General features: G+C 32.1%; 2 protein-coding genes across 2 annotated transcripts; one reads left to right on the top strand and one right to left on the bottom strand.

Annotated features, from left to right (window-relative positions):
- The first annotated feature begins 947 nt into the window (after positions 1–947).
- Positions 948–5,058, top strand: LOC120333448 (lactadherin-like). The gene is made up of 5 exons (XM_039400877.2): positions 948–1,233; positions 1,677–1,721; positions 2,004–2,156; positions 3,057–3,223; positions 3,319–5,058. The coding sequence occupies exons 1-5, from the start codon at positions 966–968 to the stop codon at positions 3,472–3,474; spliced, it is 789 nt and encodes a 262-aa protein (XP_039256811.2). The 5' UTR covers positions 948–965; the 3' UTR covers positions 3,475–5,058.
- On the bottom strand, positions 4,922–10,046 carry LOC120333414 (uncharacterized). The gene is made up of 2 exons (XM_039400834.2): positions 8,355–10,046; positions 4,922–5,209 (listed from the first exon to the last, which is right to left on the bottom strand). The coding sequence occupies exons 1-2, from the start codon at positions 9,727–9,729 to the stop codon at positions 4,938–4,940; spliced, it is 1,647 nt and encodes a 548-aa protein (XP_039256768.2). The 5' UTR covers positions 9,730–10,046; the 3' UTR covers positions 4,922–4,937.
- Positions 10,047–12,663: the final 2,617 nt, after the last annotated feature.

The raw sequence follows: 12,663 nt of genomic DNA, 5'->3' as shown, positions 1-12,663 counted from the left end.
AGATTTAGAATATAAAGAATCGCATGTTCGACCGAAGTCGAGTACCAATCAATGAGAGACTACTTTACTCAGTTCTTTGACTATAGCTCTTGCATGACATCTATCGGATTTCTTATTTTGTCACCATTTGATTCTCAAAAATAGGAAATATGAATCATCAGTGGTTTTACTAAGTGTTTGTCAATAGGCCAAATTTGGAACCCTATATATTTAGTAGAAATCAAAGAATGCATCTCTACAAATAGGATATTTTTTCAAGATTACTTATGTGTTAGTTACATCAGTAAATTAAAGCCGACACCACTAATCATAAAACTTGCAACAAAATCGTGAATTGAAAAAAATATATATATATGATGTATTTGAGTCTCTAATATTTGATTTTACAAATTTTAGTTTGTAAAGGAGACGATATATTTGTCTTTTTTATTAAATATCAGATTTGTGCTGAATTCATTACGAGTCAAAAACTTCTGATCTTTTCCGCTAATCTGTTTTGACATTTCCTAAATAGGTCAATCTGAACATAAATTTTGTTTACACATAGCTAGCATTGAATGTTATGTAATATAAGAACAATCAACTCTCTGTTACGCAGACTCGTGAGGTACAGAATTTTGGTTTGCCTACGGAGAGATTAACAAAATGGTCTTTGAGCAATTGACAAGCTCGTAAACTATTAAATCATTTTATTTACTGTAGCTAAAACTACCAGTTGAGTTTAAATATTATAAAGTAAGAACAGACGTGAAATGTACGAGTGTCATACAATAGCGTAGTAGAGTAGACAGACTTGTTTTTGCATCGAACATAACTTTCAGGTATTTAAAATGTTATATCTACTATTATGGATAATTATTTTTGTTCTAAGAGTTTATTCATTTTGTTAATAAATAGTTTTATAATTTTGTTTAATTCCATACGTATATGTGTCTCTAAACAGATATATTTTTATACGATACTCGATGCGCAATAAAATAGAGTTAAGTTTGTTGTTGATTGTAGGGACCATGGTCAGTTGTGCTGTGTCGCATATGCCTAACGTCAATGAGTTCTGCTCACAAGTTGTTACGCAAGCTGCTGCTGGACATAACCAAGTGTCCTGTGATCAATGCCAGGGTAGACCGGGAAAGAAGGGACCATTAGGACCGCCGGGTCCCCAGGGAAACAAAGGCGAAAAAGGGGAAGAAGGTTCTTGTGACACATTGAACAAAAGAATGAGAAAATTAGAAGGTAGGTTTTATAGCGTGATTGAATATTTTCTATGCTAGATTTCATTGTTGAAATCATCAAAAATCTATTTGAACCGTTAATATTATAAATTTTGAAAAAAACTTACAAATTCCGAAGTGAAGAAGTGATTGTTGATTGATTTAGTCGTCTTGGGATTTTTCGGGCTTTTGTTGTTTGAATTCAATAGATCAGTTGATTTCAAATTTTCAGTACTCGAAAGGTTTAAAGGGTGTTTATTGCTATTACTTTATTTTAATTTTTAAAATATGTATTTCCAATTGGCCAGACTTAGTTGATTCATGACAACACTTTTTCGATATTTGACCTTTGTTGCCATATATTCAAGAATTGGTCTATTGTCTCTATATATACTTGTAGTAAATTTAATATAATGTACCAAAATTGGTTTGACCTAATACGTTCAAGATTGATAAATTTTGCAGAAAAGATACTTGAGTCAGAGAAAAAGTACAACGATCTTCCGAAGTGTAAGTGTAAACATGTTAGTACAATATATCTCAACAAGGTTACTTCATTAATAGTATGCTTTTATATTTAACTGTTATAATATTAATTTAGTCATTCAGGTGGGACAGTACAAATGCCTGTATCCACGGGTCAGTTCAGTACAGTACAGTGTTTTATTAAATTTAAATCTTCCATATAATGGAACAGCATGTTACTGACATAGGCTATTTTTGAATTTATCAAATAATGTTTAGTGTAATGGCAATAAAAGACCTGGAAAAAAATCTATTAATTCTTTTCAGCCGTTCGTTGCTATATGGGAATGAAGAGTCGTGATATACCAAACTCTGCGATTACGTCTTCATCGGACTACGACGCAAACCATGCAAGTAGATTTGGTAGACTGGATATGGAGCAAGATGGAACACGTTCAGGAGCTTGGAGTCCACTTCGAGGTGATTGTGAAATCTCAGGATGGGTTGACCCGAACAAATTTGACGACAAAATAAAGTTTAAAAATCAGAAAACGCACTTGAAGTAAAATCAAACATATAACAGTCTGACTAACTGTATGCATACATCAGAAAAGTCGCGGTACTATGATCAGCCATCGCTAACTCAAAATGCGATATTTGCAGCACCCGCATCAGGAAAATAACCCACATTATGGTAGCACAATTTTCAGAGGAAGACAAAATTGTGGTGAAAAGACGAGTCCCGAGAAACCAAGAGATTTATGAAAAAATTAAAAGTAATAGCCCTCTGAGAGATACAATCGCAATTTAACTACAGAAGTTTATAAAGATCAATCCATTAGTAATGTAAAGCGATAACATGTCTCAACAACAAAATAAAGATAGCAAAAGACAGCAGTTGTCAAAACAACCCACAAGTCCCAATTGTGTACAAAATTTAATACACTATCATGCAACTGATACATCAAAGAACCAAAGTGTGTATTTAATGAGACTTCCAATTTGGGACTTGTTGGACACGAAATAGATCTATGAATCGTTTTGTTATTATGCTGTTAGTCTTTGGGGCAATTTCTTCGGAATTTTCTGTTCTTAAAAATTGTATTTTTCGCTAGAAGGTTATTATTTTTCAAAACTTTCTATGGACTCTATGTGGTTTGTTTTTCACTTCGAAATTTTGTGTGCTGACCTTTTTAAAAATTAATACGAATTAATTGTAGCGGTTCTCCGATCTCTCTCGTGCTACTCTCTATTTCACGCAAAAGTCGGAAGTTTTTTGACGGTACCGGTACTGTAGAAGGTAAGGTAGTTAGGTAGCCTACTGCTTTTCTTGTTTTCTTTATATATATGATAATTGGAGTTGAAACGTTTTTACTCTAGCTGTGCTTGGGGAATGGATTCAAGTCGATCTGGGAGAACCAAAATTCGTTGCTGGAGTTATAACGCAAGGTCGTCCAATACATGGTCAATGGGTAAAAACATTCAGAGCAAAATGTGGGAGCTCAATCAGCAGCCTTAGACACATAACAGAAAATGGAAATGCAAAGGTATATTGTTATATCTTATTATAAGTTAAACAGAATTGAATAGGATTTGTCTTGTTTCCAATAACTCAAATTATACCCCAATTTTATTCATTCAGATATTTAACGGAAACACGGACATGGATACAAAGGTTATCAATTTGTTTCCGTCGCCAATGACCTGTCGCTATATTCGCCTGGAGCCACTCTCTTGGATAGGATTCAATAGTATGAGATTTGAAGTTGTTCGTGGAGATTGTTATGACCAATATTAAATGAACCTTCCAGATACTTTATGTTTTTGATTTGAGAAATATTATAACCATATCTTGAAATAGTGTGTCACGAAGCGTAGCTGTTTATATCCGATTGCATTGAAATACAAATCAGCGGGGCTCGAATATATGGACATTTAAATCAAATATTTACCTCGAGAAGCTTGCATTAAAGTGAAATACTCTATTTTCATTGCCGTTATCTCCCTCGTTTAAAGAAAAATGTCGTTTTGTTGTCACATATTTTTAAATATCGGGACAACATTTTGCGATATTTGCCAGTCCACGCGACGTTAAGTTTTCTCAGTGAGACATCTATTTGATTGGCCTACTTCGCGCTTGTTTTGCAAGTAGAAATGAGTAGAATATGCCGCAATTTATTCAAGAAATACCGAAGTTTTATTCCGGGGTTAGAAAACATCCAAAGTTATTGATTCGGCAGCAGTATGAGGCAAAATTGCCCGCGGGTTACTGAACTTGTCGCCATATTCTTGTCTCGCATTGGTCTGCCTAAATTCTACAAACTTTGACAACTTCGGATAATTTCTGGCGACGGTATTTGCACGCTACAGGTGCGATAATTATGAGTTACAAGAAGCCTTGAAACCTCACATAATAATTAAGTACCATAATCATCGAAACAAATCATTTAAATTAGCATGTCAAGTAGAAATTAGTAGTGCTATAAATACAAAGCGAGTATGCCGTTAAGTTGAACTTACAGACTTGACATTACAACCTCACTTAATTAGGCCAGGTAATAAAAGGTTACTGGCGACCTATATAAGATGCAAGACACGCGTCATCATTACAAAAAAATCGAGTTTATTTAGAATAAATTGAAAATACATGCAAATTGCATTTTTCAAATATCTCAGTATCTTTTCAATCGATTAATAGAATTACAAGTATTAATAGAAAAGCAAAAGCAAAAAAGTAAATTTTTCATAAAATATATATATATCTGTACATTTGTGTACACAAACTGTACATTTGTGTTTTTAAGAATTCAATTTTTTTTTAATATTTCAAAAAATAAACGAAATGCTTTTGTAAAATTGCAGGCGTTTTTTCCAAGATATCGAACAAAAAGTGGACATGTAATATGAGTAAAAGCAATTTTTTGGCAGTATTTATCAATAATCGCATTGAAATAATTAAGCAAGGCCAAGGGCTGAATATTAGTTCCTCTTTGTTCTGTGGTTTTATTTTGTTCTTACAATGTTTATATATAAGGAATACGACTAATATATATAACCTAAAATTGTATTACTTTTAACACTGAATTCTAATAAAATACAGCTCCAATTATATTATAGCAGCATGTTGTCTTGCAAAGTAATAGATAAAAATATGTTCTTTTTAAAAATACCATAATGATTGAGTTGACTACATTTCGGGAAAGTTGCCGTTTAGTAAAACATTCTTCGTCTTTATGAGGATTCTTTATCGAGTTGCCTCCTTCAGCAGTGTGTTACCGGAAAATTTTCAAATGTTTTCGAATATGATGTCAATTTTCTGCGACATTCAATATACATTTTATCTAATTTTAAACCCTCTATTGCGATCCATAACTTGACTTTTTCGGGCCATGATAATTCGGAAAATTTATTCATATCGAGTTCATTAATATTTGAGATTTCTTCCTCTGTAAGATACCCATGATGCCTGAGAACTGATGCTGTTGACGCGAGTAGGTTGTTGACGTGACACCAAGTTTCGGGACAGCCATGTTCTGTTATAAAAATGAAAAAAGACTAAATTTAGTGAAAAAGGGCAAGAACAAGATAAAAACATATTTAATATTTTGGGAAACTATTGAACAAATTTGAACATATGTAATAGTCACAAAATAACTGGTAGATAATCCAAAACTGAATATGTTCAGATAGATTAGATAGAGTACATTCTATATAAATAAATGTGAACTACAAATATTTGGATTGAGTGTTTTTACAGCTTCTTATATTTATTTTGATCTTTTAAATCGGTAAATTTATCCCGAGCCAGTGCATTCCAAAACTACAGCAATAAGATTTAGTTAAAGGTAGATCATTGAATTCATTTTAAAATAAATTTATTGTTTGTTAATTTTGTCTTAAAAAACTTAGTTGAAAAACGGACTTAATAAACAAACATGTTAACTACAATTTTAAGAAAATATCAGGTAATGTCATTGAGAAAATTTATGACACACACATCAAAATCATCAGTAGTTTGCTAAAATTATGACATTTTTGATGCTTAGAGGGTTATTTTTGTTTTAATAATAAACCGTTTCAAAAAACACAATCCTTTGGAGTTGCACTAGCATACTTTCATAAATAAGACTCTTCAAGAAATAATGTAAGTACTCTCTAGAAACTGCGTTCTGCAACCATATTTCGACTTGCAATTGGACTAACAAACTCATTTATGAAAAAAAAAAGATTTAATATTTTTATTTTTAATCCAGAGAACGACACAATTCTTTTTCGTGATATATAATAGATAATCCAGCTGTATAACACTGTCCACTTTAATTGGTATAAACATTGGATAAAACATTGGAATATTGATTTAAAGTTAATGACTCAAGTTTGTTTATAATATTATAATAGGTATAAATTATATCATAAAGTTTTCTATTATTAAACGTGCATAAGTTTGAGTGAATATTAAAAATTTATATTTTGTTAGCTCATAAAGTTATTAATAGGAATTTGACCACGATATTGAACTCACGTTGCGTTTTTAAACTGTAAATATTGAATTATAAAGACGACAAAAACTCATTAACAAACTGTAAAATTTATCCACAACCGGTGCATGCCATAAAATACAAGTATATGATTTAGCCAATAACTGTAAAATCGGATCTGTGCCATAAATAAACTCGATTTTTGGATTGAAATACGTGACGTAGAATATGTTGATGGATCCAAACTATGATTTCAATTCTCGATACAGTTTGGTGAAACTTATTTCAATGTATTTTTTCAGGTTATCTAGATTTTGATTATTTAACAACTGAAACATGCGTCGATTCAGTGTTCGTGAAAAATGCAATTTTCTTTTCAAATAAAACAAGTTGAGTAATAAAAGTCTAAATAAACAACCATGTTCAAATTTATTTTTCTGTATTAATGTTGGTATTCGATAAACATTATAATCCGCGATTCATAATCTATATCTATCCAATATGTATTACATAAATTCTGTTGCATCGCAGGATTTTAACCTTTCATAGTACTTATTGTGTGTGGTCTATTTGATATTCTGATGCTGTTTCGTAAAAGGTAACTTAAAACTAATATGGTTATATGTGGCGATTATCTTATAATGTTTCAAACGGCTACTATGTTACAGTATATCGTCGTATCTTAATTCGAAAATCGTTTTAGCTGGGTGTAATTTCAGGAAGTATAAACACATCAGTCTACGATTTAAAATATCGAGTTTTTGGTACAGGACTATTTTATTAGCTCTTGACATGTCACAATTTTTACTACAAATATCATAAAGCTAAATGAAATACTTTTTGCTTAATTTTTATTTTGAAACATTTATTTTTATGTAATAAATATACTGATACGCTATTTCAGAATCACAAACATTGATGAAATCCCTAGAATGGTCATTTGTTTTTATTTGACCAAATTATGGAATTTAACACACTTTAGACTGATTTATCAAATCCTATTTTTTTAAATATCTGATTCGTGATCGACCTAAAAATATTGCGTGTATTGTTGTTGGCAGCAAGTCAAGTTAAATATTTTTATTCAGCATTCTGGCATCATAACGAGCTATATTATCTAAGGGTGTCATATAATCAACACGATATCCTAACCGATAATTTGGTATTGAGCACCGGAAAATAATACGATAATTGCTTTTTGGCAGGGTTGTGAAGATTGCAAAAGATTATGTCAAATTAAAATTTTTCTGCATAAAATAATATCTAAAATACAGAAGTATAGAAGCTACAAAATACTGCTCGTGCTTGTTTTTTTTAACGTGGAAATCATATATCGTAAATCAAAAAATATGCGAAATGATTATGCTTTCCCGTCCTAGGAAATTTAGACAGAGTAATTATATGGTATTTAGACGCATTATCCTATTCGATTTCAAATGGAAGCCGAGCTATTACCTAGAACCGGATAATATTGTTTTGTCCCCAGGAAGACGCACTCTAAAAAGTTTGTTTGATCAAGATTAGAGCTATTAATTCGTTGAAACCCATGTTCGTTTATATTTCCTAAAATTAAAAACGTAAGACGACATGCGGCTGAACAGAATATTAGTGATACCAAAAATGTTCAAACTTATCACTAAAACTGTGTCATTTTCCCTAATCATAAAATATAACATAAGCCATTCTTTTTATTCTGTGATTAATAGCTTTACAATCCGCGTTTAATTTTTATATAAATTTCACTATTGAATTATTCGATTATAATTTATTGACGTGATGTATACAAACGTTTTCTATAGGACTCCGGTGCTGAACTAGCTTTCTGTTTTGTCATATTTCAGCCTAAAATTTATTCCATGAAGTGACTTTAATTTTGTAATTATTTCATAACCGCGCAACTGTTCTGTTATGAAAATCTTATTTCTAGGTAATTCCATGACGACATTCGAAAGCTGGATTAATATGACGCATGCAGAATATCACCTGTGTAGAAACATCCGCGTATGGTCAATACCATCTGTTGGGAATTTTCTAAACAAATTTAACCTTACTTTTAAATATCTATTTTCAGTTTAACCTTTGTTTGGTTTTAAAGGGATGTTAAATACAAAATATTTGAAACAAAAATTATTCAAAATTCAGAAAGGTTGAAAAATGTTCACGTGTTATTATATATTGTAAGTTTAAAACTTCTACTTACCATGCTTTGTTATGATAATTTCTTCTGTCTTTTCCGGTGTTGACGTTATCGGATTATTTCTTTCACGCTGTTTCCACTCTGAAGATATTGTAAATGGGCGTGTTGTTTTAGTTTTATTTAGACCGAATCTTTTCGATACTTTTAAATTAGAAAGTGAAGTCTTTTTTGAGTTGGTTTTATCACATGATGAAGTTTCATTTTCGCTGCTATTGCTTCCATAATCACTGTCATTTGTTGATGAATCGGAATCTTCAGAAATCCTCGAGCATGCGATTATATTTTTAATGTTTGGAAAAGAAAATGTGTTAACAACCTTTTTAAGTTTTGCTGATCCTGTTGAATTGGACATCTCTTTTATTAACCGTTTCAACATTTCATTTTGATCTGGTAATTCTAAAATTCCCCAGACTTGGCGAGGCTGCAAAATACCTTCTTCGACAAGAACGGGCAAGATGTCTTTTACTGTATTTACGCTATGTTCGTTTGGAATTTCTAAGCATTTTGCATCTATTTTGAAATCTCTTTCTGATTCTGAAGATAAATATTCAAAATTTTCGGAACTTCCACTCGACAAATAATTTGTATCATTAGACGAATCGGTGAAAAACGAACCGTCGTAGGAGTCATTGCTCCAGTTCCGTGATCGTTCGTGTGGGATTTCACTAACGATAGAAGGAACAGGAGAATCGCGAATAGATTCGCACACACTGGCAGCTATCTTTTGAATGTGTTCATAATCTTCGTAACTCGTTAATTGACAAAGTTTTCCCAAAGTGTATTTACAACATTTTGCCAAATCTTTAGTTGGCAAAGCAGAGAATATATCCAAAAGTTTGTCAATTTGGGTTGAGTTTTCACTTTCTTTATCCGAGTTTATACTAGCTTTATTGTTGTTATTATTATCATTCTCATAGGTGAAATTATATTTTTCCACTGTGAATGTAGGGATGACATCTTTTGCATCTTCCTCTTCTAAAATTTGAAGATAAACCGCATCTCTTAAACAATCTTCAATGGTGATATTTTCAACTTCAATTTCCTCTAAAATGTCCATCAACATTTCGTTTACTGAATCAAGATCGTTTGAGCAATCTCTTTCAACTTTTTTTGGTATTTCTACAAGCAGGTGGTCTTTATTCTTCGTGTAACAGCGCGACTCTTTCTTTTCATTCCTAAATTGTTCACATTTGTACGTAAACAATTGTTCTTTTGGAATCGGTGACGCATTATATTCAGTAGCATCGGAGTCAAACTCGATTTTTATAGGCGGGCGTGAACTGAATGATACTCTGCCTTTTAGTTTTCGTTCCTTGTTTCTAATTCTTGGGTCTGCTGGAAGCGATTTAGCTCGACAAGCAGTATGTTTGTTTTTCATGGTTTCTTAAAATACTCAAAATATATCAATACTTTCTGTAAAATCATATATATATATATATTAAGGTTATAGTAGTATATAGTGTAGTTTCAAGTAGTCTCACAATTAACGATAGTCTGTCTGTGATAATATCACAATATATATTCATATTATGTCTTTACGGAACTCATAACGTGGCTGCCTCCTTTCTACTTTGCTATACCAATAGTTTGATGTAAAAAATATAAAATTTATATAATTCAATTGATTAAAATTCCTCGTTCCATAAACTTTTCAAAACCATTATCACGGCAAGTTGTTTTTGCCAAGTCTTACACAAGATCACAGAAGAGATATATTTCCGAATGAATGAAAACAACAACATCATACTATATACATCATCATATGTCTTTCTATCTGTCCACCGACGATTCTCTCATTTTGTAAAACCCAATGACGCTGTTGTGATTTGATCAGCCCCAGGGCACGACCTATCAACGCAAAGCGTGGTTACCATACGCTAGCTACACACTTTGATCTCCGAAACATGTAGTGTAAAACATCGTCAATAATCGGTGTTAATCTATGAAAAAATAAACAATAGCCGAACAATTAGCAAAGTGGTAAACAACTAAGTGAATTACACAATAGACAGTTTATTATTTAAGTTACATTATATAACCGGGTATAGCTCAGCTTGGTCAATTTGTTTGTAAATCAACGTTACGGTTTCTCACAGAGCTTGTCCTATACTGAATACATTATTTCATTCCGATAAAGTTTTTAAAATGATTTTGTTATACAGCGTATTAGGAATAATGAAAATTAGAATAGTGAATTGAAACTTTTGTAGTAAAATTGGCTGTTTATATATTGATGATTTCACTCTCTATGTCCACAAGCTAGACTTTGGACATGCATGACGGATAAAATAGAATTCTATTATTCCTTACTATGACGTAATAGTCATACATTCATTGTCTTGTCGATAGGGATAAATCATTTATTTTCCAATTCCAAAAAAGTATGACGTAACCTAATTTTCAACCAACTTACTGCCCATACCATGTAATTATGATTAAACTTTCAGTAGCGGTAAAATAATGAGAACCACTTTAAAAATCAAATACAATTATCCTTTAAAGGTATATAAGGAGTTGAATGTATTTTCTCTTTAGTTAAAAAAAAAAGTTGACGTCATGCTTAGTTAAATTGCGACCAAACGTTTGCGTTATCAAAATTCAAATCTCTCGACTTCAGTCCTTACAGAATATTTGAAAATAGATATTTTGTATTGTGCGTCATAAAAGCATGATAAGTTGATAAATATTCCAGTTGTCAATGAAGTAAAATAAAAATATTTTTTTTGGTTTCAATTAATTAAGTACAAAACTATTTTTCTGATACGACATACTCAACTGAAATGTTTTTGTTATGACAGTATTGTGTTTTGTAAAAATGTTGTGACAATAAATTCACAGCAAATACAATGGAGAAAGTTCTTAAAAAATGACAAGAGCTAAAGACTTTAAATTAAGACAGAGTCACCACATGAATATTTAGGAAAAGTTGAGCCTTATTTTTTGTATTTCCCCTCAGAGATCCCTAAACCCGTTTCATAATTTGTGCTGCGTTATGGTATTGTAAATTGTCAGAAATATTCATTGATTGCTCTCGTCGTCGTCGATGAATAAAATATGAATCATTCGGTCATTTGTATACTATAAAAGATATAATTTTATTTTCTAGTGTTTGTTGTGCAAATGCCACAAACTAACTCAAAATTCTGACTAGCTAATAGTGACTGAGATGAGATCATTAGAGTCCCAAATCGGCGCTTCAAAATAGCTGTACTAATATGAAAGTAACTAATTTTGTTCGCCTATTTTACATCAGATTGTGAGAAGGGACTGAAACCTATGGGCAGGGAGTATATTAACTTGGCTAACACATACATTCCCCAAACTCGTAATAGGACTAAAATAAGGAAAATCGGATATTCCTAACCTGGTACATAGACTACGGGAGTACCCGCCAATCTTCAAAACGAATGACCAACCACGCTGATATTTCATTTTGTCTGTGCTAAGCTGCCCAATACTGTGGATTCTGTCATATTGACCAGGCGCGTTACAGGCTCAGATGAAACGTTTCTGGTAGATCAACTCGTCAGAGACCTGTTTCTATCCGATGATAAAATGAACTGATAAACTCTTGTAAATTCACGACACTCATACACTCTTGCCCTCTGTATAAACTCGCTCATTTACGTAATTTGCCAACACTGGCATCGTGCTAATATTGTAATATATATTTCCAAAGGCGCAAGCGCTTTATTGATTAACCACGATTGACAATACCCTTCAAAAAGTATACGCCATCATAAATAAATCGCAACAATATTCACCTTAATAAAATAAATAACGTCCCACGAAAACATCACTAATGCGCGTGCTGTAGGTGCTTGCGCATTTGTGGCTTAAGACATTAAAGATTGTGGTTAATTGTTCTGTGCATTGTATAACGTGTACATAAGATAAAAACGTTCGTGTAGTACCAATGAACCATCGGAAATTACGTAGAATGGGTGTGTTGTCTCAGATTTTATCTTATACTTGAGTTCGTGTATCGCTCACTGTACATGAAAACAAAAAGACGAGAGAAAGTATGTTCAAGAAACAATGGTTTCCTTTAGAGTAAACATATCAAATGATGACTGAAATACTAAACTCATCCTGAATCTTAAATAAAACTGGGATTCTCAACTTGATAAAGACTATCACATTATTTCTGCCGCTAAATCATTCTTTCAAAACGTCTTTATGGCGGTAAAATATCCTAGCTAGGCTCAGCTGCAGGCGCCTGTATGGTAATGCTTATTATGATATTTTTCTTTATATGGAGACGCCATACGCTCAAACTCAAACAATGTAATATAAGTTTTGATCTTTTCCG

Source organism: Styela clava, chromosome 13 (genome assembly GCF_964204865.1).
Source record: "Styela clava chromosome 13, kaStyClav1.hap1.2, whole genome shotgun sequence".
Taxonomy (NCBI): domain Eukaryota; kingdom Metazoa; phylum Chordata; class Ascidiacea; order Stolidobranchia; family Styelidae; genus Styela; species Styela clava.
The sequence above is the reverse complement of the archived record's forward strand: the minus strand, read 5'-3'. Positions and strand labels throughout refer to the sequence as shown.